Source organism: Kogia breviceps, chromosome 13 (assembly GCF_026419965.1).
Source record: "Kogia breviceps isolate mKogBre1 chromosome 13, mKogBre1 haplotype 1, whole genome shotgun sequence".
Classification (NCBI taxonomy): Eukaryota; Metazoa; Chordata; class Mammalia; order Artiodactyla; family Physeteridae; genus Kogia; species Kogia breviceps.
The window spans coordinates 57,180,304-57,203,953 of NC_081322.1; the positions used below are offsets into that span (position 1 = coordinate 57,180,304).

The 23,650-nt window shown below is 43.0% G+C and overlaps 1 protein-coding gene across 1 annotated transcript in view; it reads left to right on the forward strand.

Annotated features, from left to right (window-relative positions):
• The first annotated feature begins 15,703 nt into the window (after positions 1 to 15,703).
• Positions 15,704 to 23,650, forward strand: part of RSPO3 (R-spondin 3) — a 76,529-nt gene continuing 68,582 nt past the window's right edge. The window contains exon 1 of the mRNA XM_059083576.2: positions 15,704 to 15,812. Coding sequence (XP_058939559.1) covers positions 15,716 to 15,812 — 97 coding nt within the window. The 5' untranslated portion in view covers positions 15,704 to 15,715. The remainder of the gene's footprint in view (positions 15,813 to 23,650) is intronic.

Sequence of the window (23,650 nt, forward strand, 5' to 3'; positions counted from 1 at the left end):
ATAGCAGTTGAAATGCATGAAACATAACTTTCTTAGATTTGACTCCCTCTAGAGTATGTTGGAGGGAAAGACTTGATCCAGGGAATTCTTTTTCAATACACATTTTAAAACATGGAAAGTTCTTGATACAATACTCCCCCTCCTCCACAAAATCTACAAGTTTTCTTTAAAAAGAAAAGCCAAAACAATTCAGTCATTCTTAATGGAGAGAGTTAAAATGTTTCCGGCCGAGTAAACTCCTGATTTATATCTCTAACTCATCACCTGCTGACACCAGGACCAGAGACCTCTAAAGTCAAGTCATTAAATACTGGCTCTGTGATTTGAAGTATTAAAATTCCAAATTCACAGTAATAGCTTTAGTGTGAGGCAGCTAGTGGTTTTTTCTAATGGGCTAGCATTTAATAAATGCTATCAAGTAAACCTATCATGAAGCCTTTATTTCTACAACTTAAAGTTCACTAACCAAATTCAAATGATATTCAGCTTTTTCACATGTATAACGAACATACATTCATTTGTAAAATGTGTAAATGCTATGTGCTGCTTTATGGCAAGATATATATGTATGAGTTCCATACTGCAAAAAGGAAAATCCGGGACTTGCTTAATTCTCCTAAAATCTTAACATCTGAATACATTTAAGAGATTCTTTCACCCGTTTTTGCATTCTCAATCTCAGGTAGGCTTATTCAACATAGACGTTTTCTCAAGGTCACTGAATCATTAAGTATCATACATCAATAACAATGGAGGTATTTATGAAATCCCTCAAGGGAACGATATTTATGCTAGGATAATCAAATTACATCTAATCAGTTTTGTTCTTTCTAGCAGGAAACCTACATAAAGTACATATATATATGTGTACATATATATGTATATAGTATACAGATATAGATGTATTGTAGTTATGGATATAGATAGATATTTTAGTGACCTGTTTAATGAGCTTCTGCTATTCTAGGTTGGTAGACCCTATTAAAGTGTTATTTTAGTATCTACCACCCCAAAATTTAAATAGCATATTTTTGGGAGAGGCATGCTATGCAGCTTGTGGGATCTTAGTTCCTGGATCAGGGATCGAACCTGGGCCCCAGCAGTGAAAGTCCCAACCACTGGACTGCCAGGGAATTCCCTAGAAAGAGTATTTAAAGAAGCTTGAAAATAACGTGAGAGAAGAAACCATAAAATCTTACTTTGAAAATACCTTAACAGTCATCCGAATTTATGTAGGAATTCTACTCTGCAGGAAAACACATTCCACTTTAGGCAGCTCTCATGGTCCAAAATGACCCTTATGTCCTTCTCTCTCAAAAATGTTCCTCTCAGTGAAGAAATTTCTCATTAGGCCTTGGGTCCCCAGCTATTAGTTGATTAGTAAAGTACTTTGGCTTGTCTACTAATATTAATAATTAACTTGATTGATTAATATACATTAAAGGTGCAGAGGAAAGTCATGCTGGTGGGAACCTGTAACAAATTGGTTATTTATTTGGACACTCTGGTACATTGAGAGTTCATTTTGACTTCATTGAATACTGCAAAGCAGATAATTTCTCACTTTCTGCAGGAGTGAGAGAAAAGAACTCCTTTTTCACAAGTTGCAAAATGTAGTGACTAATCTTTATTATATTGTATTACACAGTTGTGTGATGACTCCTGAGGTCCATAGACCATTTTCCATTCCACAGACTGGACTCACTTGACTTTCTGTTTATTTAAGTGACACTTTTGTTTGAAATTCTGGGTGCTTCTTATCCCTTTGAGTCACACACTGTGTCTGGGAGCCTCTGCTCTGGCACTTTTAGCACCTCATTAATTACTAACTGTAGCAAAGTCCTGCTGTTTTGCAACTCCTCTGCCTTTGTTGGGAAAATCACAACCCCTTGTTAGAATGAGATGGCAGGACAATAGTTATCTACCAAATGTCCAGTTTGGAAGCATATTACAAAGGCTAATTATCTTAAGGTCTTGTAATTTCCCTAGATATTCAAACTTGGTAAGATAACTCATTGTGTCTCTGAAGTACCTTTAAGTTTAGCACCAGGGAGCTTTTGCATTCAGCTAACTAAGATTAAGAGAAGTTAAATGATTGTTAAAGCTATAAGTTAGAAAAAGTGATGAAATAGAATATAGTCTCCTAGTTCACATAGGCATCTTTTAGAGGGAGAGGCCCAAAGCTCAATACCCACAGGCATAATAGCACTCCCAACTTCTTTAGTACTTATTGTCTGAACCTCCAGTTTGGCTTTCAATATGTGCTCTGCTTCAATGTTGTTTATTTTCTTGTGCATACAAGTTCTGACCATCCACCCCACCTCCTTCAGAGGCAGGGGCTGTATCCTTTAATATTCTTTTTTAAAAATCTGTAGCATATAGCAGAGCACTCCACAAATTTCTCTATGTAGGTATTTAAAATACACGGTATTTTCCTACTACAAAACTATAACAAATAAAAATCTAAATAATTATATAAATCAATGCAAGGTCTTAGAAAGAACAAGGCCTTAAATGACAGCTAACAATTTTATGAGGGATTAATCTGTCAGACCAATTTGTTGTTCTATGTCAAGAGGGCAGATATATTGAACAGATGCAATGAGCATACTCCACACCAGTATTAGAAATGTGTTGTTGCCCTTTGCATCACATATACCAATAAAAAGACTACATATTCTTGAAATCAGTATTCCTTAATTTGGGGGTTAAATAAAAGAAATCCAAAGGAGAGCTTTCCACAGTACTGAAGAACACCTACTCATTCCCTTCGCGTTGAACCCTAAGACTCTCAGTCATGTTAACCATTTTGATTTGCTCTCTGTCCTCCCCTAAATACTCTGGTTATCTTCTCTGAAATGTTCCCTTTCAGCACCACCCCTTTCCCAAACAAAGAGATTTAGAGTTGTTGAAAATTATTCACTGATCTAGGTGCAGCAGCGGCTCTTGATAAAGTTAAGGGGACACAGACTGATTTGAGCTCTACCCACCTCCACCTCTGCTTAGACCCTATCAGATATTTTGAAACGTATATCTCATCCCACATTCTCTCCTTTCCATGTTTACCTCCCTGCTTTGTGGGTCTATTCCCTCTTGTCATCTGGTAAAAAGACACAGGGGCACTGACTAGAACCTCCTGGGAAATGTTGAAATCATACAGATGCCCAACAACCAGAGATTCTGCTCTAATTGTGTTGAAATACAGCTCGTTCATCAGTACTTTGAAAAGCTCCCTCAAATGACTATATTGTGAAGCAGCTTCTCAAACCTTAATGTACATGCAAATCACCCAGGAACATGGTTGAAATGATTCAGTAGATTGATTCAGCAGGTCTAGAATGGGTCCTGAGAGTCTGCATTTCTAGCAAGGTAATCTCTGGGGTGCTGCTCTGTGGACCACATGTGAGCAGCAAGGCTTATTAAACTGACATCTTTGGGAACGGAGCCAGAGCTAGAGCTAGCACTTACTCACCCGCCTTCCCTTCCGCTCTCCTTCTCCCCCACATACATTACTTATATATTTTAGATTCCAGTGGTGAGTAAGACTAATAGCATGGAGGGGAAGATTGAGAATAACCTGGCAACCTGCCTCGTTGGAAAAACGATTAGGTGAACGAGTGTGACAACACGCCATAGCGTCTTGTGTGGACACTGGAACGTGAGCTCTCAGGAGTTGCTGCTGAAAGGGAATCTGAATGTTCTGAAGGGGCAGATGCACAGACTGGGTCATTCAATTGGTCTCAAAGGAGAGAGAGAAAAATTCAAGCCTAAGTCTTTCTTTTGAACAGGAAGAACTTCAACACCTGAACTACCCTTTCCCTATATCTTCATCAGATTTGCTTCAGAATCTGGCTTAACACCCAAGTCTTTAAAGACTGATACCTTGACTGCCCTGACCTAGTTCTGCTCATTTCTCTGTAGTCTAAAGAGGAACCTTTGTAACCTCTTTATGTCCTCCTCATAACTAAATTATGAGCTCCTGGAGACCTGTGTCCATCATTTCTTTGGTATAATTTTGACAAAAGTTAATACATTTATGCTTATTGTCCACATAGCAGACATTCATCATTCTCACTAATCGTTAGTCTAGAAGCAGAATCCAAGTGATTTTCATACATTGAAGGAATTTGAAAATAAGTGACAATTTCAGCAGTACAAGTATAGAGTATTACATGGACTAAACACATCGCCTTATTTAATTGAGGAGGGTATAATTTTTTTTTCCTTAAGTACAACTGAAAAAAACAAAACAAAACAGGGCCTCTTGTATAGCAAATCCATATTGGAATTCTCTATTATAAAAACAAATATGGGCTTCAGTTAGGAAAGTAAACACAAAAATATTAGATCTGCCTTCTATTATATTCAGAATTCATCTGACCCTAGACTTTGCAAATGCAAGTAAATGAAAGACTATGAGGAATTATTAAAAGAACCAGAACTAAAGTGTTTAACCCAAGGAAATGGGTAAATTCGTAATATTTTAAACTGTATTAAGAGTTCTTCCTTTGAAAATGGTAATGAGGAACAAGGGCAATGCCCAAAGAAGGTAGTAAAGGAATGTTGAATAAATGTGAGTGAACGAAAGAATGAACTAGTGAATGAATGAGTTGTTCTCAGACTCCACTGATGTGAAACAAAACGATACAGATTTCTAAAACAGCACGAGTGATGAAACACTGAATGCTAAATGAAACTGTATTCAGAATCTTGGTGTGGTCAAAAATATCCTAGTAATGAGAGTGTGGGCTTTAGTCTCAGCTATGCCAGTGTGACCTTGGGCAGGTCATCTCATCTTTCAGGTCTCAGTTTCCTCATCTACAAAACAAAATTTTATATATATATATATACACTAAGTGATCTCTAAGAACCCTTCCAGTTCTAGAATTCCATGAATTTGGGGAGTCAAATTAAACTAAAACTTTCATTAAGAACCAGAAGTTTTACCAGTTTCTAAGCAAAGATTCTAGTTTGCTTTTGAAATTTCAATTCAGTACAGAAAATTTATGTTGGCATAAGCTGTATTAGAGTGAAATAAAATTTGTTCTGTATTTTTTAAAGCTTGCAAAGAAGATTGTAAATTCCTCCCCGCAAGGTCTTTCAAAACAATGCAGACTTTTGCATCTCAAGGATGCCTTTTGTGTTCTCCCGCCTCAAGTTCAAGTGGCAAACAGGTTTCTCTATTGTATTCCAGCTCCCATCTAATGGCTCACATCAGAGAGCCCTGTATGTAAAGCATCCTGAAGCCCCTTAGGACTTGGTGTTCCAGGGTGCCACAGTCACAGCAATAAGGTGCACTTCAGTGGGAGGGAGTTGTAGCACCAGACTGAAATATTGGCCAAGTATGAAAAATTAGATTAACTACCAAACCCTTCAAGTTCTCTAAAACACATATAGATTAATTCATCAATAGCAAACAGATCTTACTCCAGGGGCTTCAGCTGTGCCATCTTTCAGTCAATTTTGCCCATTATCAGTAAGAACCTATTGAATCTTACCCTGTAAATTATCCATTATTTTTATTATGATGGAAATTGTCTATTTTAATTCTCTTATTTATTCTCCTTCTGCACACTTGTCTTGACTTACATATGCTAGGCCCTATATTGACTGAAGGAACCAGAATCTGACTTGAGGGAAGTCTCAGTAGCCCAATAACTACAAAGCTGTATTTCTCACTCATGCAACATAGTCAGCAGCGCGTAGGGAATGAGAGGGCTGTTCACCGTAATCCCCCAAGGACCTAGTCTGAAGAAGGCTTCATTTTGTCCTGTGCTTCCGTGAACATCACAGCGCTAGAAAGAAAATGTGGTAAACCTGACTCTGATTCTTAAAGCTTTTATGTTGAAGTGACTTAGTGTCACTTCTACTCTCATTTCTTTCCACGTATACATTCTATGCCTAACTTTAAAGGGAGGGAGGGGGAGGGATATGAAATCTCTGTACATGTCTAGAAAGCATAGCGAAGGGAGATAAGACTATTTGCTGAACATTCACGTGGCTACCACATGAAGCCATGCCAGGGCTGGCATTACAATTATTATAGGGAAACTCCTGTGGTCACTTTCAACCCATACTTGAGTGCTGTACAAGATGTCTCTGGCTCCCAAGAAGGTCTGTCCTTGAACTATTATGTTAGGTCCCAGCAGCATAGGGAGGAATTTTAGTTCATCCTCTGATCTTTGATTATAAGTTCCTTATGGACGTTTTACACAAGGCCCTAGATATCCGTAACAATTGTATCCCTCCTATATGAAAAGAGACATGAATGATTGCCTGTCAAGAGGAGACTAGGACTTCTTTGTCCTACTCTCCTACTGTACTTCTTCCTGTTCCAGAAGAATTCTCCATGTCCTCTTCCTTCTGACAGGGAAATCTTTAGTGACTACACTGTGACTTTCAGTGGAACTCTATATTTGGATCTCCAACTTTGCTTGTGTACATAAAGGGAAGTTTTAAAGTATAGAAATATCTTGACTTTCAAAAAATCTTTGGCAAGGTGAATATTACTGGGAATTCAAGAAAGGAAACATTGAGACTCAAAGCAGAACAATGAAATTGTGGTCTAGGTGATATCTGTCCTAACCCACAAATAATAAATGGCCTTGATTCAATAGATACAGTAGCCGTAGGGCAGCATAATTTTCAAGAGAATGAAAAATTCATCTGCTTAACATTTTCAAAATTGGTATCTTCAAATTAAGCAACATAGAATATTAAACTTCAGGGCTATAAATTAAAATGTTTTTCACTAGGTGGTACAGTCTTTATTTAAAATGTACCATGGGTCCTAGTAAACAATCAGAAATATCTATGTTGTCATTGAGGGTTCCCCCAGTTAAGCATTCAGAAGTTGTTCATATCAGAGAAAATCCTTTCATATAATTCTCACTAAGAAGTACCAACAATAGCAGCAACTTTGATAACAATTAATTTTTAAAAGAAAATAGATAAAACGTAAAAATGGCATAGTATGTTTTGCCTCACCTTTTTTGTTCAAGAGTATATACTCATCTATTTTCAATCTTCAGAGCACTTTCTGTACAATTCTTCTTCTTTCCTAAGTCATAGGACATGCCTACTCTCAGGTGAAGCTGTATCAGGGAATTTTAACTTACTTTCAGAACAATCCATTATTTAGTCTTTGCCATAATCTCCTCCTATGGTAAGGGAATTTCAATAAGGTGTCTAATTTACACTTTTGTTAATGCTTCATTGGGTCACCCCTAGAAAACTAAGTTCATCCTTGAAAGAGTCACACCTCCCCTTCTGCTGCTTTTTCTTTCAGCTTCTGTTTCTGCCCTTACTTTTCAACCTCCCATGGTCACTGAGCATCCTTACTCAACACAAGTCTCCACATACTCACGTTTCATAAGGCCCTGCACATGTTGGACCTTCTTCCCTTGCCACATGTCAGAGATCTGTTAAGAGAAAACAATCTAATTAAAATAATTCACTCATTCTTAACTTTCTTGGGAATATTTGCATTTAAATAAATTTTTAATTATGATGATTTCAAGTAGTATACATGTGAACAATTTCAGCAATGGGACTAGACAGATGAAAAATATGTACAGTCATATGCACACAAAGAGAAAAAGTAGTCTTACATCTTCCCTACATCTGGGGCATACCACCCAGGCCAACATGATATCAAAACCAAAATATGTTTCTAGAAAGAAAGGTTTACGTGAGGGTAGAGAAGAAAGAAAGAATGGCAGAGCTAAGCTAATCCTTTACAGTGGTCCCCAACGTTTTTGGTACCAGGGACCAGTTTGGTGGAAGACAAGTTTTCCACGGTCGCAGTGGGGGGAGCACGGCTCAGGCAGCAGGGAGAGCGCTGGGGAAGGCAGATGAAGCTTTGCTTGCTCGCCCCTACTCACCTCCTGCTGTGCGGCCGGTACTTAGAAGGCCTTGGTTGGGGTTAGCAGGCCTCAGTTGGGGACCCCTACCATCACTAACGTGCGAGCTAGGGTTAGGTTTCAGAGTAGGGCGCTTCTACAGTGGGGAGGGCTAGATTGTCCAATGGATGAGACTCAGCAGGGGACGTTTGGGTAAGGTTGGGTGACCAAAACCCTGTCTGGGAGAAGATGTTGCAAAGAAATACCAGAATGTGTACCGGATGGTGGAGCGTCGGGGCTAGGGTGGGAGAATGAGAGCAGCCAGACACCTAGGAAGGCTGACCTTCATTTTTTTGTTGGTTACTCTAAATATTCTCAAACGCTTATAAGAAATTGGAGAAATGAAACATCATTTTTCTCCCGTGAGAGGAATCCACCCACAGTGCAGCTACAGTAAACTGGTCAAATCATTAACCCACAAAGACCCCTGCATAGGTATCAGCCATTAACAACACTCCCACATAGTCAATATTGAGCCACATTGAGTTGCCGGAGGAGGAGGAGGCCTGATACCACTCCAGAAGCATGGCTGCCTCCCTAGCAAGCAGGCAGCCAACCTTGACCACCGACCTTCACAAAACAAGATAGGAGAGCTTATCCTTCCACCTCGGAATTAGGGCCAGTCTAAGCAAGGGAAGGAATCCCTCCTTATCCACATTTTAAGACTCTCCATTAGTCCTTTAAATGTTGCCCGTCTTAGACACAGAGTTTATCTCCCCCCACCTTTCCCCAAAGCATTGTTCCTTTTTCCTCTTCCCACAACATACCACCAGCTTTATCACATAGCATTTATCTCGTGGTAGCTTTAATGGTTTATGTAGCTGTCTCCCTCACTGAGGGCATTCTACTGGAGAGCAAGGCCCTAGTCCTCATAGTTTTGTATCCCTGGAGCCTAGCGTGGTGCTTGCCACATGTCCAGTGAATGTTGAAATAAGGGTAACCAGCTGACCAAAAGTAGCTGCCCAAATGCATTGGTAACAACAAATGTAAACCATAAATGATAGGTAAATATATAGATAGAGGTTGTTTTTGTTTTGTTTTTTAATAGAGTTGTTTTGTTTTTTTTGTTTTTTTGTTTTTTTTTGTGGTACGTGGGCCTCTCACTGCTGTGGCCTCTCCCATTGTGGAGCACAGGCTCGGGACGCACAGGCTCAGCGGCCATGGCTCACGGGCCCAGCTGCTCCGTAGCATGTGGGATCTTCCCGGACCGGGGCACAAACCCACGTCCCCTGCATCGGCAGGCGGACTCTCAACCACTGCGCCACCAGGGAAGCCCCAATAGAGTTGCTTTGATGATTGTTTCCATAAAGCTTGTTGTTGAACATGTCCTTATGTGCCTCTACATGCCACTTTACTTCTGTCATAAACTATAACATTGTTTTTAACCAGAGCACCAACACAACCTATAAAGTCATCCCTTCCAGATTCTTGTCTTAAAGACCTTGCATAAGTCTCTGCTTCTTTGTCCAGCCCGGAGTTTACTCACAGCAGGTACCATCAATATACATTTCTGGAATGAAGGGATGACTGATTTACCTTAGCTGTCACCCTTCACTACCCTTTCCAATAAAGTACCCTCACTCACCTATGGATTGTGAAAGACTTGTTTTAGACCTAGCAGGAAAAAATAAATATAAAAAATGACTGGGCTTCCCTGGTGGCGCAATGGTTGAGAATCCGCCTGTCGATGCAGGGGACACGGGTTCGTGCCCCGGTCTGGGAAGATCCCACATGCCGCGGAGCGGCTGGGCCCGTGAGCCATGGCCACTGAGCCTGCGCGTCCGGAGCCTGTGCTCCACAACGGGAGAGGCCACAACAGTGAGGCCCGCATACCACAAAAAAAAAAAAAAAATGACTTATTCAAAACAGCCTTAAAATCAACATCATCTTTTGCTACTGCTGTATCCTGACTACTTTGCTCCTTCCCTTCCTATGTATCACCTTGTTGCTGATGCTTGGCTACAATTTTGAACATGAACTTTGCTTTGCTCCTTGCCCTTCTGATTCTAGTTTTTCCCTCTGGTTTAGCCCACAGCCATGCTCTGATGTCTGTTGTATGACTGCTTCTTTACTTGCGAAGCCTTCCTGGCTTGTAACCCTGCAGTCTCCTCTATTTCCCTCCCTTTCACCCAACTCAGTTTTAATCAGAGAGCATTCCTCTGGAAAGGCCAGACAACATGGTAGAAAAAGCACTGGCTTTAAGTCAGACGACCTGGTTTCAAGACCCAGCTCTGACACTTATGTGTCACTTCAGGACCCCGCAAGAATTTTTGGAAGACACTTTTAAAAAGGACTATTTATAATAGCACAAAGTGAAAGGAAACAACAGGAGATGTTAAGGCACCCAGGAGCTAACCATTTCCACTCCTAGGTAAAGAGGCAGGGAGAGTCAACGGTGTTATTGAAACCTGGTTAAGAACTAGGGACACAGAAAAGGGGCTGCTTGACGGAGCTGTGGTGACCCCTAGGGATACAGCAATTTCCAGAATGATGTCGAAGAAGGGAGGGAGAAGAATCACTTTTGCTCCCATACTCTGATCTCCGGCTGGTGCCCTCACTGACTGAACTCAACCAGGAATCAGAGGTAGAAAGTTCTGGGGATTTGTCCATAGAAATCAACATCCTGGGGGTCAGGGAAGGCAGAGAAAATAGATATTGGGGTAATATAACCAGAATAGTTTCTATATAAGTTTAGGCAAGCAACTTTATCTTTCTGGCTTATGTTGTCTCATCTAGAAAACAATGTGTTTTGAGGCTGTTTTGAGATAACACATGCAAGAGCAACTGCAAAAAAGTTGCTCATTAAAATTATCCCTCATGTATCCTTGCCCACGACATCTTATCGGACTTGTATGTCGTCGACAGTAATCCTTCGGCCTAAGTCTGTGACCACAGCCACTCAAGCTTCACTGTTGACTTTCTGAAGCGTTTCCTGGGACAAAGGAGACATGGATATCAGTCCTCATCCAAAGATATGAGTAGGAAAAAGAAAGGACTAACACAATAAAAAGGAAAGGCCACATTCAGTAAAATTCATGTTCCTTCCTCACTTACAATTCCTAAAAGCAAAAGGAGATTGAGTCGTATCTCCATGAGGTGCAAAAGTCCTTTACCCTAATCTCTATGGGCATCTGCCCAGAATCCGAGGTTTAAAATGTGTTCCTCCTTGTCCCAAAGTCTAGAGACATCTAGACAGATTAAACTAGTCCTGGACCTAATTTGCCAGGCCAGCGTCATCTAGGATTCTTGTAAGGGTTTAGGCATTTCCAGAAAATCAACGCGTTTACAGTCAGATTTCTAAATCTGGACCTATTCAGTCAAACGTAATTCCGTAGGTGAAAGATGTGATGTCACATAACTAGAAATAGCGTTGACATTTGCAATTACAAGTCTGTCTTTCTTTTTTGGATATATTGCCATTATTTTCAGAGCTGAAAGGGACTTTGGAGATGATTTACTTGAATTCCTTCATTTTTCAGATAAAGAAAGCTGAAACACAACAATAAATTCAGAACAAGGACTCACCTTGATCCCTAGATTTCTTACCACAACACACAGCCTCTTTCTGTTAAAACTCTGTAGTCAAACAAAATTTTCTGAGGTAGTAAATAATTTATATTAAGTACTACCAGATATTCACTTTTTAAATGAGCCCAGCAAAGAACTGATTTGTGAAAGTTTTTAAAAATAGGCACAGCAGACAGTGCTCACCACAATTTTATAAGTGTCCCATAACTTCATCTGGGAGGAAGAACATTCTTTCTTGTTGACAGAAAGTAATTCATCATGGGTCTTGATTTTCTCATGTTCTTAATGTTATATAACCATTTAATCATTTTTAAAATTGCTATAATAATTCTGTCTCCTTTATTTCTCTCTTAAAAATAGTAGTTTCCTTCATCTACTCATTTCAATGGCCTTTGAATACTGTTGTCTGCTCTCTATTTCAGGGATGACTTCTAGCTGCATCAGTTACACAGACACCACTCAGAGCACCCTGCTTGACTTATTCACTCAGATGCCTCCAGATCTGAGTAACTGGAGAGTTGAGCATTTTCAGGATCTGCATGTTAGCTCTGTGGTATAATGACTGATGTCAGCCCGAACTTTGCCAGACATCTCTCATCACTACCAGTTATGTACCATTCCAAACTATTGGGCTTGCGCTCTCTTTCTGGAGCACACCCCCCTTTCACATATTTTCAGTATGGATTCAACAATATGACAATCATTTTCTTTCCTTAAAGTGCCACTGCTGCAAGTGACAAAAATAACTTGTTACTGTTGTCACTGCCTGGTGGGGGAGATAGAAAAGGAGAGATGAGAAGTTGCCCTAACTAGTCTGGATGCGTTTAACCCTCTATCTTTATCCAAAACTATTCTATTCTCCTGGCCCGACTCAAACTCCTGGTTATCTAAACTCCCTGGGACTTTGAAGTTTTTCTGGAGAAAACTAGCAAGCAAATGTTGACTTCTATGCTGAGCCTATGGTTTTTAACTTGCTTTAGGCTTGGGCCCTGGAATTCATTGGCAGCCACAGGCTTCTGTGAGCGCTGTTTTCTTGATTTAAAAAAAAAAAAAAAAAAAAAAAAAGTGCTATGTTGCACAAAATAGGCCATGGCAAGCTTTCCATAAGCTGTAAGGACAGTCGAGGGACGCAAGGCTCAGCCAGGCAAGTAAATACACATTTAATAGAACGGTAACATGGATCAGGAAAAAGTTATTCTAAAGCATAGTGTCAAGAGAGAAAGAATACACTCGTCGTTTATTTAATGTTTTCCTTATGTTTCCTCAGAGCAGCACTTATTCCTTGACAAGCTTTTCCTGCCCACTGCATCTAGTTCTTTTCTGGGATGGCTCAAGAACTGCAGCTTCTCACTGTGTTTGTTTATTTATTTACACGCCCATTCCTGTCCTCATCCAAACTAACATATGTCTGCACAACACACAGTGCAAAAAGTAAATTCTTTCTCCGTGTTTATTTCCCTGAACTTGTTCACCAAATTGCTTTTTTACATCCCCTTTTGCAATCTCATCCCATCCGGCTCAAGTATCCCGGATTAGAAAGGCCGTCTCTGGAGTCCTTTTCAAAGGGAGCCTCCCACAGCCTTTAAATCCTCCACGTTTTATGGTGCAGATATTCAGGATCTGAGGTATTAAGACGGAAAGCAAAGCTGACTGAGACGGGCATAGAAAAGTAGAGTAGCTTCTTTTTTGGATAATCATTATTGGAATTGTCCTGTTGTCTGCAACTTTTCTGGTTCAAAGTAATAAACTCGGTCATTCTCAGCTGGATGTTATGCAACAGATAAAGGAAGGGAGTGTGTGTGTGATGTATGGAAAACACAGTTCCACCACAGAAACAGAAATCTTGCAAATGGGAATTTTTAAATAAGCCCCAAATCATAATCTTGATGGGTTGTGGTCTTCCCCATAATAAAGAACCTAAAGAAAACTATTCCTGCCTCCAAAATTCCAATACAGGAATGCAAAGTAATAAATGATATGTAATTAAGGAATTCATAGGGGAAGACCCAGTCTCTCAGATTCTGATTTTTAGCAGCTTGACAGGAGTGCCTATTTCATGTTCCCTTCCTTTTGCTTCCAGGCCATTTCACCTCCTCAATCCTCAGTTTGGGGATGTATAACAGCTACACCATTGAAGTCTTCATAGACACAACAATTTGAAGCACTGCAAGCTTGAAAATGGAATGGCTAGACGCAATCACCTTTTTTTCTCCTCTCATTTATCAACACAGATATTAAGGCAATCTGGTAATAGGGGATACAAATAGATAAAAGAGAGAGAAACACAAATCTTAATTGTTCCTGCAAGGCTTTAGCTATTTTCTAAACCTAAATTATTTGAACATAACAATTAGCAAGGTGTCTTTGAATCAGGGACTTTTTCAAAGCCACGTCTCAGAAGTCTGGGGCTGTGTAAAACTGTAATGTTGTAGAGTGCAGTCCTTGAGACAGTCTGTGTAATACAACACATAGGACAGATTTATGTTAAAAATCACTTCGGGGGTTTGTGACTTTCAACTAAATACTTCTTCAGAAACTACTGGAAGCTCTTCGACTTGTGCTACTGGAGAAAAGAGGTGGGAAGCTACCACCGACTAATAAGAGCCAGGGTGTACCCCGCTCTGAAGGGTCAGCCCTCGGCTTTCCCACCCCGGAGTGGACCAACGAACCTTATTTTTCGCTGCCAAGGGCCCCTACCTGAACTTGGAACTGAAGGTAGTGGACCCTCTCCGCTCCTCCCCAAGCCGGGAAAAATCTTTCCAAATCTCATTCCCAGCCCCCCAGATGAGAAACCAAACCAAACAAGAGATCTCGAGAAGATTTGAGAGACGGAGAGTGAGTGAGAGAGAGAGAGAGAGAGAGAGAGAGAGAGAGAGAGAGAGCGGCGCTGGGCGAGGGCAAGCAAACTGCGGAGGGAACTGCCTGAGGGGAGGAGGAATCTTCCAGAGCCTCAGCGAAGACTCCGTTTGGAGAAAGTCTCAGCACAGTTGGATTTCCAAAGGTGTGTGAGCGCACACACCTCTGAGTCCTACCCGCTCCGGGCAGGTAACGGGCGGCCGACCTGACCACCGGTGCCCACTGAGCTTCCCCCGGACCACCCGCCCGGCGCCCACTGCAGCTACTTCTACTGCAAGAAAGAAAGGAAAGGAGGAAAGCAACGGAGGAGGGGCTCAAGGAAGCTGGGAAGGAGTCCGCAGCCAGAAAGCCTGCAGCGATCTGCCAAGGGGGCGAGAAGCGAGCTGCCCTGGGGCAGTGGTTGCGCGCCGGCGCCGGGAGTGGAGGCGCGAGGGAGCCGGGACGCGGGCCCCCGGGAGCGGAGTGCGCCCAGCCTGAGGCGGTTGAGACCGGCCGGAGTCGGGGGCTGGGAGGGGGGCGTCCCGCGGCCGCTGGACCGTCCACCTCCACGGTCCCAGCCCGAGCGCGCCCGCCTCTCCCCGCCACCGCGACCGTTCTGACGAGGGGCTCTCCTGGGAACGCAGTGCCTCCCCCCACTCCCTCCGGCTCCTGTTCTCCCGCCTTCTTTGCAGTGTCCAGAGATGCTCCGCCGCAGACCCGGGACCCCTTAGGCGCCTCTTCCCGTCCCTCTGCCAAATCGCCGCGCCTGTACTTTTCCAGCTCCCTCTTTCCCTCTTGAAATTGAAAGTTATTGAGGTCGCTCAGGGTTGTTGCTCCGGCAGTTTCCTTCCCCGCCCCCAGCAGCCATCCCCCTCCCCTCCCCCCTCCCTCGCCCCGTCCCTCCCACCCTGTCGCCCTCCCTCCACCACTGGAGCGGCTCCTGCTCGCGAACAGCAGAAGCAGCTCGGGGTCTCTCCGCCGCCCCTTGGCCATGGCCGCGGTGCTGACGGCGCCCGCTCCCCTCCGCTCCCGGGGCCCCCGCCGCTGCCGCAGCAACCTCTAAGCCCAAGGGGCCGCCACCGTCGCCACCGCCCACCCGGATCCCGCCCGCGGCCGCCGCCGCCGCGCACCATGCTACCTGCGGCCGCCCTGGCGAGGCCGCTCGCTGCTTCTGGAACCCTCACTTGCGGCACTGACAGCCACCGTACGGGAGCCCCCGCAGCTCAGGGCTCGGACAGTTTGAAAGTACAGTAGTTGGTTTCCCTGACCACCCGACCCGCTTCGTTTGCCATCCCAGCTCGCCTCTCGGATCTGAGTGGAGGAGTCCGCTGCTTGGATTCTCTCTTGCTCTCCATATACGCCTAACACCTACGTGTATTTCTAAAACATTCAATATTAATTAACAATCAAAAGAAAAAGGAGAAAAGGAAGGGAAATATTACTGGGTTACTATGCACTTGCGACTGATTTCTTGTTTTTTTATCATTTTGAACTTTTTGGAATACATCGGCAGCCAAAACACCTCCCGGGGAAGGCGCCAGCGAAGAAGTAAGTGCAGGCTTTTTTACGCATTTGCTCCCTCCCGCCGCGTTCACCTGTCGGGTCGCTTTGCCTGTCCTGAGTCGGCTCCCAGAGGCAGCGGTCCTCCCACCCAGCACCCCACGCCTCGAGAGGAGGTAACTGTTTAGGCTCCTGTGTTGGCGTCTTTCACGCCTTCCTCTCCGCGCCCCCTCTCTTCCCCCGCATCCTTCTGGGTGCCAGAGTCCGGCGGGCCCGGCGCTAAGGTGGCTCTCGCACCCTCCTAATTTCAGGTTCGCGGAAAAGTTCGGCCCTTCGTTAGACTAGCTCGAGGGATTTGTGCTTTCCTCCCGAGACGTGGACGGGGGCCTCGAGCCCCCGGGCATCACGGACGCCCGGCCGGCTGGATGCCCCTGACCACTGAGTTCCCGCCGGGGAAGGCGCGGCCGCGGCGCCCGCTCACCTTGCGTCGCCGCCTCGCTTGGGGAGACCTCGCAGGGTCCTCCCGAGGCGCTGGGATCGCGAGGAACTCTCCCGCCCCTCCGGGAATGGCGAGCGAGCGCCTGCGCGGCCGCTATACCCCCAGCCACGCACGAGTGGAACCGAAGGGCGCGCGGGGCGCTCGGGGGTTCGCGTGCCTGCGCGCTTAAGGAGACGCTCGGCGTCCCAGTACGGGGGATGTGAGGGCTGCCGAACCGGCCGCTGGGAGCTGGAGGTGCCAGGTTTCCGGTTACAATCTTGCCTGTCACGCGTGAGCGCTTTTACCGTCTCAGGCCCTTTCAAGTGGGTCCCCTGGGACAAACACACACTGAGGGTGGGGTTCCCCCAAAGACTCAGGCTCGCCTCCTCGCTGCCCCTTATCCCGATTCCAGTTACTTGGAAGGTTGGCTTGTGAAGACTTCCTAGGACAGTGCCCTGGCTGGGATGAAACGGGCACCGCCGCCCCCCCGGGCACCCTCAACCCGGGTTGGTCTGTTTCAAGGTGGCGTCTTCCATAGATGAGGAGACAGACCCGAGAAAGACACCTCTCCCTGGCCCTGGGTAGCCCGGCGCGCTGGCCGCTCCGCTCCGGCGTATGTGCAGGCGTGGGGAGTTCCTTCGCAGATAGAGCCGAGGGCGACCCTGGCTCCAGCGTGGGGGGCGCTGGCGGGGACTGGGAGGGAAAAAACTTCCCGGGGAGCAGAGAGCGATGCTATTGCCTTGACCAACTCGGACCTCCGCCGCCCAGGAGCCAATGACGCTCGGCGGCGCCTGGTCCCGCGCGCAGAGCCACCTCGGATCGCTGGCCCGCGAAGCCCCTGGGGGCAAGCTCGGGTACAGCGCAGAGGACACAGCACAGTCTTGTGTAAGATGGAGATTTTAGTAATCGCTTCTCCACCACTGTTTGTGCCCTGTTTCTGGACGTGAGGGACCCCTGAAAGCTCCCTTTGTGCCGCTTGCCTAGGGCAGACAAGGTTTGAGTCACCTGAAAACTGCCTCTAAGAAACGCTGTACCAGAGCGCCAGGGGCTCCCGCCCGGCCTCAGCGCCTCTAGGATCGCGTAGCCGGGGGCAGGAGGGCCTAATCGAAGCACATCGGGGCATCCGATTTATTATGCTTGGCCTCTGGATGGTTGTATTTTCTTCGAAACTCCTCCACTCACCCTTTCGCTCGAGACTTGCGGCCGCCTCCCAAAAGAAGTGGCTTGGAGCTCGAGACTTGCCCTCGTTTCTGGCGGTTCCCAGGTCCCCTTCTCGCGGAGCCCGGCCAGGGGAACTGGATCGAAGGTCGGTGGGGAGCGAGAGGGATGCTGGGCACAAGCGCAGCCTCCTGCTTCATCCCTCTTCCAGACAGTGCCCACCCGGCGCCCATGGCCCACACCCTCCTTCACCCCACTGAGGACCCCAGGGCGAGGAGCCACACAATCGCGGGGGAGGGACGGGGTCCTGAGTGTCAGAGTGGACTCCGATTGCAGTTTGGGGGCCCCTGTTTCTGATGGAAGACGCCGGAAAGAAAGCTGGCCATCCATTCGTTCTCACTTCCCCCCAGCGAGGACAGCAGTGCAGGAAGCTGCCCAGTGGTGCTGCCCCAAGTCTTCTGGGAGCAGAGGGGGGATGGAGCACCCTTAGGCTCCGATTAGAGAGGATTTACAGAGTCCAAAGGCGAGCTGCTTTTTGATCTGCCTTAATCTTCTCAAGGCCAAGTCAAAGGCGCCCTCTTGTTGTGTAGTGGGGATGAGAAAGGGAGTGGGTGGAATTGTGTTGAAATTCCGATTGTTCTGTGGGTGTGGGGCCGGGAGAGAGCTCCCCTAGCAGGGGATGCTCCTTGCTCCTTCACACTTGAGTCTGCCTTTGCTCCTGGGGTTTGCTGATACAATCCTGGGAGAGGGGCGACCCCTTGCGTTCTCCGAGGAGACAGAGGAGACTCTCTTGGCAGGTGCAGCATGGGGTTTGTTTGTTAGTTTTGGGGGTTTTTTTAGAATGGGGAAGGAGTAGAGGGTAAGGTCCAGAAAATCAAGGTCAAATTGCAGGTGTACAAACTCGTTTCTTTGGAAATCTCTGAAAAAAAACGTTTTCTCAAATAGGGACTGGGAAAAATTTGTTTAAATGAAAAATAAGGTAGTAGTCAAAGGTATTCCAGAAAGAAACGGTCTTTCCTATTTTTGCTTCAAGAGACAATTAAGGTATTTAACCTTTTGGCCTATAGTTAAATAGCTTCACTCTCCTAAACTTTTAAATCTTAACCAATGTTAGAAATTTGGGGTGTAAGAACTATTTTTCAGAGTTTTTAAAGTGGTCTCTTGAATGCTTTGGTAGAAAAGTTTCTTGCAAAAACACGTTCATTTGCAGTGTTAAATATTATCAAGTCTAAGGAACCATGGCTAATCTGCAGGTAAAGCAGATAAAGCTATCTATATCAGTAATCTCCTGTTTCCCTCAAGGAACTGCTATACCATTTATCTCTACTTTGTTCCAAACTAGTGATACTGTTTCCTCTTATAGAAAAAAATAACATTTTAAACAGAAGTTTTGTACTTTAAAAAAATATCTATTATGTTATGGATGAATAGATACTCAATAACTTTTTTACCTGCTTGGATTCATATACAGCTCCTAGAGTTGACTAAGTTGAATTTACTCAAGATAAAAATGAAATGCAATCCTTATTCAAAAATCCTCAACCAGAAATGTTTTCAGAGGATGTTAAATAAAGAATCCTGAACGGAGTTTTAAACTAACTTCCAGCTCAGCCTTTGCTGCTTGGTACAGTCAGCTTCTGAATTCTAGCTTATCTGCTAATAAAAGTAAAGGTTATATGTGCCATAATAACCGCAGTACCTTACAATTGCACCACACTTTCACTTGAGTTATTCACTTGGGTCCCTAAATAGCCACTTGAAGTATAGAGGCAGGTATTAATATCCTCATTTTACAGGGAAAGAACCCCCAAAACAGAGGCTAAGTAACCTATACAAAGCCATACAGCTGCTAAATCGAACTTATCTCCTGCTATTTATGCTATATGTTGGCCCATGTCAGAGAGAAGATGTCAGGCGTGTTAAATAATAAATTTGATGGTCTCAAAACCATCATTTATCCTATGTTTGTAGAATAAGCTGTTCTAATTGACTGGAAATTTTTGAACTGATATTTATATGTTTTATACATTAATGACCAATATCAAAGAGTTAAATACCTGATAGTGATAATGAAGCTTGCTAAATATAATATAATATTATCTAGTTATTAAGAAGACATTGTAGGATCATATTATGCCAGAAGACTATTGTGAGAAACATCAGATGCCATTGTAGTACCCTTTTTATTTGATGCCATCTATTAATTGGTTTTTAATTGCTTAGATTCCAGATAGATCCAACTTTTGAAAAGCCATTGTAGGCATAATAATTACCAAGCACTCATTGCACAATCTATAAAATTTTTTAAAATCTTTCATAAAGATGTTTGAAATAAAGGAGTAAGAACATAAGAGAAATCATTTTAATGGTGATAAAAATGAAAACCGATTTATTGGAATACAGTGGCCATTGCTCATGATACTGTTTTGGATGTTAAGCCATTCTTTGAGATTCTGATACACTCTTGTTTTTAAAATTTATTTTATTTATTTTTGGCTGCATTGGGTCTTTGCTGCTGTGCGCGGGCTTTCTCTAGTTGCGGCTAGCGGGGGCTACTCTTCGTTGTGGTGCGTGGGCTTCTCATTGCGGTGGCTTCTCTTGTTGTGGAGCTCGGGCTCTAGGCGCGCGGGCTCAGCAGTTGTGCCTTGAGGGCTCTAGAGTACAGGCTCAGTAGTTGTGGTGCACGGGCTTAGTTGCTCCGCGGCTTGTGGGATCTTCCTGGAGCAGGGATGGAACCTGTGAGCCCTGCATTGGCAGGCGGATTCTCAACCACTGCGCCACCGGGGAAGCCAAGCCCCTGATACACTCTTGATGATTACACAGCTAACCTGGAAAATAATAGGTTAACTACAAGACAGAAAAATCTTTCATTCTATTATGCATTTTTTCATATTAATTTTGAATGGAAGTGTATAGTTTGGATATTGGCTACAACGCATTTTTTCACCCGTCTACTTTTGTCACCAGTCTACCTTGTTTTTGAGTGTAACACTGTTTAATAGATGAAGATATGAGTAAAATTTGCAAGAGAAAGTATATTCTGCAACATATCATGTGGCATCTGTATGAATCCAAGCCCCAAATTCAAACTCTTAGGCATTGACAGCAACATCTAAATATAAACAAAAGACACTTATTTTTGTGAATTCTAATTTAATCATCATTACACTATCAAAATTGTTTCTTAAAATATCTCTTTGTTATACTATTTTAATTCTTTATTACTTCAATAAAAGGATTTTATTAAGAACATTAAGAATGATAACTTTTGAATATTGTCTTTTTAGTCCCAAGTTATTCTGTGTAAAGTAATTGAGAATATAATAAGCATAAAATTGATTTAATGGCATTACTTCAATATTTTTAAGCATGAAATATGAACGATATTTTAACGTGCAAGTAGATAAGTTTTGTTGAATCACTTCTCCATTAAATATTTCCTGGAATTTAATATTCTACAAATTAGGTCCCCAGAAAGTGATGAATGGGAAATTACAGCATGTAGTTAAATTTGATTTTCAAGTTATTATGGGGAAACTCTGGCCACACTACTACAAAACAAGTTTATTAGTCAACTGATCATTTTAGTCTATTTTAATCTGGACAGAGATCTCCAGATTGCTACTGAGTATCTCAAATATTTTCTAGTTAAATGGTTAATCTTTTTAAAGAAATGCAATAGTTCTTTTGATTTCTATATATTATTGATAGAATACTGTGTGTTGTCAGAAACGTTTGTAGAGTTAAGACCACATGATCCCTCTGCAATTATAAGAATGAACTATCAAAAAATAAAACTATTCCACATACAGCAATTTTCTAAATCATCTTTCCCCCCTTTATCTCTATCCAAATGTTTCATTTTGGACGTTGTCCTAACCTCTCTTCCCACTTCCTCACTATTCACTCTCCCCAGCCCCCAAAACATCCTTTTCCAAGCAGTGAATTCTTGAAATGCCATCAGAGTGGGTATTATGTTTCATGAAATGTAAGAATCAACTTTGGTTACCATTAGGAAAACATCATTCAGTTTTGAGACCATGGTAAGGATCATGTAAGACAGTGTGTTGAAATTATATGTTTTACTTGGTTAAGACTATTTCTTCTCTGAACCGTGCATCATACACTGGCATTCTTTTGAGAATGATCATTTGAAAAAGTGTCGCATCATAAGTTATATAGATATTTTTTGCCTTGCTTTTGATTTTGAGGAAAAACGTAGGTTGCTTTCTTGATTGTGAATTTTTTTTCTTAAGGTTTAAAGTGATTCGATTATCTTAAAATTTACCATTTGTTGGCCGACCTAGTAAGTTTGAAATGCTTTGCAGTTATACCTTAACAAAACATATAAAGTATAAAATACACATCTGTAAAAGACGCTGCCCATTTTTACTATTTGTTTAATTCTGTCCATCAGATCTTTCCATTCAGGACTATTACTAGCATTCCGACTAAAGTACTTACCCAGCAATGCTGAAAAGAGTGGAATGTTCCATTCTCAAGGATTGTCAGGGTGCTGAGGATGCCATTGAGTGCTAAGTAATCCCATTTTCTGCTCCAAAGATGTTTCAACAACATGCAACTTTTAGGCAAAATACCTGAGTTCTTTTTACATATAAAAAGTTTGAATAATTTCAAAAACTCATTTTAAAAAGACATGGCTGCAGGTGCCTCTTCTCTGATAATATTTCTGCCTTATTTATATTCTTGACGAGGTAACTAGGTAACTGGGTAACCTAGGTAACTAGGTTTAGTTACCATCTGCTGTCATTAAAACTGTTCTGGAAGTTTTTAGGGAAAATTCAATGGTACTAAAGGAGATGATTGCCCAATTAAATACATATTTAATGGCCTTTAACTGCTTTTATGCTTTATGCCTTATGCAAGTATCTAACCCAGTCTTCAAAATGCTACCTTATTAGGTTTCCATCTGACCTTTAAGAATTTGATGGATAGCAGCAAACATCATAAATTCATGGTACAGACTGAGACCTAAGAAGTCATTGAAGGAGAATTCCCAGTGTATGTTGAGAAAAGTAGGCTAAGAAGTAGAAGACCTGGGTTCTATGTCTAGCACTGCTAGTAATACCTGAATAACCCAGACAAGTCCCTTTACCATACTAAGCTGCAGTTCCTCATCTGTGAAGTGAGGTGGTTGGTTAAAAATTTAGATCTAAGCAATTCTTATAGGCTCTTCAACTTTCAATCTTTTGGTATAAGAACATGAACGAGGAGTAGCGAGTTAGTTCTTCTAAACTTAGTTGTTTTATTCAACCAAATTTAGTGGATGAAGATTAAGAATACAAACAGGGACTTCCCCGGTGGTCCAGTGGTTAAGAACCCACCTTCTAATGCAGGGGATGCCAGTTCAATCCCTGGTCGGGGAACTAAGATCCCACATGCTGTGGGGCAACTAAGCCCTCAGTCCACAACTAGAGAAGCCCGCGTGCCACAATGAAGAGCCCACATGCGGCAATGAAAGATCCCATGTGCAGCAAATAAGACACGATGCAGCCATTAAATAAATAAATAAATAAATAAAGAGAGGAGGAAAGAGGTCATCTTAAAAAAAAAGAATACAAACACATATACGTATTCACTTATTATAAGTAAATCCATCATATAAAGATTAATAAGTAACTTATCAACATAGAGACTGAATTAATTATGATATTCCTCACCCATCGCAATATCTAGTGCCTGAAAACCATAGCCATAGCGTCAATCCATATACTCCATTTTTGGCAAGTCCGTTTTGTCCTTGGGCTTAGAGTCACAGGGAGCTGGTTTGGAATCCCAGCTAGAGAGATGCATCAGAACTCCCCTACCATGACAGGATTTTAGAAGTGGCCCTGTGATGGGATGGAAGCGGCACTTACAAAGGACCAGGTTTAAGCTTATAAGACCCTGTGCTATGACAGTGACTGATTGAGCACGAGAGTGCATATGAAGGGAGAAGAGGGAGAGAGCCATGGCACTAAACTTTGGCTTATAAGCACTCATGTCTGGGTGAAAAACAATTATCTCTATATTTTTGATTAGAGATAATCAAAAGGAACAGAAAAGTAAGACAAGCAGATTTGTTAGGAAACTTATTTTCCTTTTGCGCTGTCTTTGAGGGCCAGCAGGGCATTTAGTAACTCTGAATCAAAGTTGCAGAGAGTTTCAGGAGCTGAAGATAGCATTTTTGAGTTACTCCCATAAAAGGGATCGTTGAATACATGAGATAAAAATCTGGCAGTGACTTGTT